The 4,206-nt window shown below is 43.2% G+C and overlaps 1 protein-coding gene across 1 annotated transcript; it reads right to left on the reverse strand.

The window, feature by feature from the left end:
- Positions 1-2,055: 2,055 nt before the first annotated feature.
- LOC101310271 (squamosa promoter-binding-like protein 8-like) lies at positions 2,056-3,911 on the reverse strand. Its single transcript, XM_004308437.1, has 3 exons — positions 3,268-3,911; positions 2,537-2,700; positions 2,056-2,428 (listed from the first exon to the last, which is right to left on the reverse strand). Exons 1-3 carry the CDS (start codon positions 3,909-3,911, stop codon positions 2,280-2,282), a joined length of 957 nt encoding a protein of 318 aa, XP_004308485.1. The 3' UTR covers positions 2,056-2,279.
- Positions 3,912-4,206: the final 295 nt, after the last annotated feature.

Below are 4,206 nucleotides of genomic sequence, written 5' to 3' on the forward strand. Positions count from 1 at the left end.
GAAAGTGCAAGGAGGCTTCCAACTTCAACATTAGAGAACAAAAACAAAAACTCGATCATGAAACATGATAGCTAGCTAGATCGATAGCGATTAATTGAATTTAAGAAAAACAAAAACACAAGAAACAAGATTAATTGGAACCCCATTATTATTGATAAAGATCCACATCATGGACCTTTGTAATCATCAATTGGGACAAACTGTATGCATAGAAATATCATGTGACTAATTTGAGTCAATGTCATCCCCCCCACTTAGTTCTAAGGAAATAGAAGACAAGGATCTTTGCATGACTTGCAGGCCTTCAAAGGTACTTGAAGCTCTGTTAAGCTAACATTATTGTCGCGAAAGTTGCAAATTAGTATATATATGATATGAAGATTGAACTTTGTGGCACCTTGACATACAATTCCAGTACACATATATAATTCTTGGAAGTAATAATGTACGGAAAACCCAGAAAAAGGTATATGCTTGTAAGCTTGTTTATTGTCTCCCTTGAGGAAAATTATATATGTAATCGACACAAAAATCGTGGCATTCATGGTGAAATGTGGTTTATATAGTAGCAATATATCGAGGAGCATTTATCGTAAGCACAAAGATAAAGTTCGAAGGTTGATGAAGACAACTTACAGAGGCTGAAGATACGTAGTAGTCTAGCTAGTAGAGTAGTAGTCCAGAGCTTGAACATACCAGTCATACCTTGTACGTACCAAGACACAAGACAAGGCCATGCAACATGTTAGACTCTAAGAAGATCAAATCTGGTAAGCATGCCCAATAAATAAGGTTTAGATTATCAATACTCGATCGTTTCCGAATTAAATCTGGGTATTTAAGTTTTTAGGATAGTTCAAGTGGTTACACATTATTTATACCCTTTACAAACTATTTTTGTTTACTTTCGTATTGCTCTTTCTTTTGGTTAACGAATTCTCGTTTCGCTCATAAGAAGGCATAGACAAATAGAATGCAAGCAAGATTAGAGAAGAATGACATACTTAACGGGATGTAGACGCTAAACTATGTCGATCAACGAGAAAAACATAAGCATATCGCTTGCTCCAAATATAATGTAGAAATGTAGAATGATAAGCAACGTACCTTTGTCAACCAAATCGGAGAGAAAGGTGAGCGAGCATTAATCAACGATGCAGTTGCTGAGACAGCAACATTGCTCAAACAAACAAAAAGGCTATGAGTAGCTTGATGAGTGCTCGATAAGCGAGGGTTCAATATAGGGAGAACCATTATGTTATTCATACAAATTTTATTTCCGAAATAAAAACCGAGTATGTCGTCTCTACGTTAATTTTTAGGCTTTATGAATGATAGTTCTCTTTGTACATGCATACTGTTTTCTAAATAATTGCGAGATCATGTTTAGAAATGCTGGCTATATATTTTCCATATCTAAGTTTGTGAGTATTTATCTATATTCGGAACCTTTCTTTTACGGCCGTAAAATGGTGCTTCTCAAACTAACCTACAATTATCCAACCCTGTCCTATCAGGTGAAGATCGATTTACATAATGGTGAAATAATTGGATGCCATGATACCATGTGATACTCCCGTTATGTGTAGGCCCCAAACACATCTACGAAATGCAAATAACAACCACATCGACATGATAAGTCCCAAAAACGAAAGAGTTTTAATTCCTTCCATGTGATTGATTGATCGATATCATTTGTTCAATAATTAACAACTTTGGGCTTGTTGATTTGTACAGCTTCCGTTTAGGAGACAACTTGACTTCTCCTTCTTCCTCACTCTCTTCTCTCTTCCCTCTTCCTTCTCCCACCTTCTCATTTTTACCCGGAAAATTCCAGCACCAAGACAAACCCACGAAAGCTCCATCGCTACGAAAGCTTTCCCAGGAAACAAACAGAACTGACCCGACTCGACTGGTTTCGGAAACTTCCAACTTACTTTATCCACCGACCTCTTTCTGTTTCGCCTGATTTATGTTTTCATTTAATTTGCACTACGTACTACTCGATCAAAATTCAAAAATAAATAAAACTAATTCAATGAATAAGAGCTAGAGTAGGCAAATCGATCAAATGGATTAGCTTCAATAATACTGCTCATGTAGTGATGATGATGGTGATGACAATTCGTTTTCAGACTAGCTAGGACTGAAAAATTTAGGGAAGATTAAAGATAGACGACGACATTAATTTAATCAGCTACTTAAAACTACTTTAAATCGTCCGTATGTAAATCGCCAAGTCTTGCTTCCTTGGAACCCTTAAAATGGAACTGTCGTTTTTACCCTCTTGAGAAAAAAAGTGAGCTTGATGACCCTGAAGAGGTTGTGGTTTGTAGCCTTGGCCTGAAACAATCCAACCCAATTCGCGGCGGCGACAGGGCCACAGTCACAGCCGAAGACGAATGACCAGCAGACTCCCCCGGGGACTCTAGAAATCGAAATCAGAAACCCATAATTAACACATTTTGTTGATATTATCATTAATGGAAATTAGAAATGTACTACGTACTGAAAAGAAAACAAGATAATTAATTACTTGTAACGTTGTCTGAAGATGAATTCCGGGCAGTTTCAGACAGCGGTTGAGAGCTGCGGTTTTCTTGACTTGGTTGCTGAGATTTTCGCCGGCGACGGTTGTGATCGGCCAATCTCTTCCGGCAGCTGCGTTTTCCGTTGTCAAACTCCGCAAGAAGATGGAACCTGCAACAATCAAGTAATCAACACACTTCATTTACTCTCAATAGAATAACAACGACCGTTAAATTTATGACGGTGAAGTCAACTCTGTTGATTAACTAATAATTCTAACTATAAAACGAAAACTGTACGTAAACGGAAAGTGTTATAATTGTGATTAATAGTAATAACGTTGTGGCTCAAACTTTTAAGGACAGAAATGCCCTGGGGATTTCCACATGTACGGACGAGCCAATCATTGGCATGCAAACATGGTTTCCCACAGGCATTCTCGTCAACCGCCGCCGTGGACAGCGACAGTTTTTGCCCTTTCATTCGCCGCACGGGCGCTGCTGTGTACTTTCAGACAATATTATCCTCCCTAATTTTAGCCACACCGCACGCGCTGCCCAGTACAGCAGTGCATAACGGAAAACGGGCACAAATTATTGTTTATCCGGACGCAAATGCCCTCATGTTATGGACTCACGGCGGCCGTGGAGAGCGGAACTCGGGGCATTTGCGTCATTTAGAGAGAGGGAAACAGTGTTGGGAGAGAGGGTGCGGCGGTAATTTCGAGTATGTGACAACCTGCTACACTGCTGACAGAATCGCTGAGTTAACCCGTTGGCGATGACGGTGGAGGCTTTGGAGTGGAACTCGCAGACCTTGTGGCGGCGGTGGTAGTGCTTTGCCTGGGAGAGATCGGCGTGGCAGCCCTCGGCCTGGCACCTCGGGGAGTTGAGCGGGCCGTGGTCGGCCGGCCTGGACCGGCGGTAGAGCCGGTTCATGAAGTCGTCCTCGGACGAGAAGTAGGTCCGCCCACCGAGGTTGAGCCCGATCCTCGTGGCGAAGTCGGTGGGCGGACACATGTCCTCGCTCTTGGGGATCAACATGAGCCCGTGGTGGCCCGGGATGGAGGGGTCGAGGCTGAGCATGGAGTGGTGGTGCGTCGTCGGCGCGTAGGATGACGCGCTGGCGAAGACGCTGGGGTCGAAGAGGGAGTGCACCTGGTGGGCCTGGGTCTGGGACTGGCCGAAATGCTGAGCGAAGGCCGAGTGCTGCTGCTGCTGAGGCTGAGGAGGGAGGAGGTTGTTGAAGGCGACCTGAGTGGTGGCGTAGTGGTCGAGTATGCCGTTGTGGTGGTGGAGGTGTCGGTTCGGGTCGGATCCGTTAACGGACTCGGATCCATCCAGAATGACGGAGGAAGGGTTGGCCCATTCGTAGTCCAGCATTTCCTCTCCGACGTCGTTTATTTTTCAAAACCTGCGCCGAGAAGAACTGAAAAGATTATGTGTCAGGTTAAAGACGATGTGTTTGAAAGCGAGAGAGAGAAGGAATTGGGAAACGAGAAACCCTAAAGATCATTTCCATTTGCTGCCTCTTCAAAGTGACAGAGAGTCGCACTCACTTTGTTTTGTTGGCTTTCGCTTCCCCCTGAACCAAACCTCGCTCCAAGCTTTAATGGGTTCAAGCTAGACTTGTAGTACGTCCGAAACTGAGTCGACACAGAGGAAACGATTAGTATTT

The sequence above is a fragment of the Fragaria vesca genome, linkage group LG7, assembly GCF_000184155.1.
Source record: "Fragaria vesca subsp. vesca linkage group LG7, FraVesHawaii_1.0, whole genome shotgun sequence".
Lineage (NCBI taxonomy): Eukaryota > Viridiplantae > Streptophyta > Magnoliopsida > Rosales > Rosaceae > Fragaria > Fragaria vesca.

Excerpts from the sequence above, each read along its gene's own strand:
- LOC101310271 (XM_004308437.1), bottom strand. The coding sequence starts at position 3,911 with ATGCTGGACTACGAATGGGCCAACCCTTCCTCCGTCATTCTGGATGGA. Across the intron at positions 2,701-3,267 it reads TTCTGTCAGCAGTGTAGCAG|GTTCCATCTTCTTGCGGAGT; the intron begins GTTGTCACATAC and ends TGATTGTTGCAG. Across the intron at positions 2,429-2,536 it reads ATCTTCAGACAACGTTACAA|AGTCCCCGGGGGAGTCTGCT; the intron begins GTAATTAATTAT and ends TTCGATTTCTAG.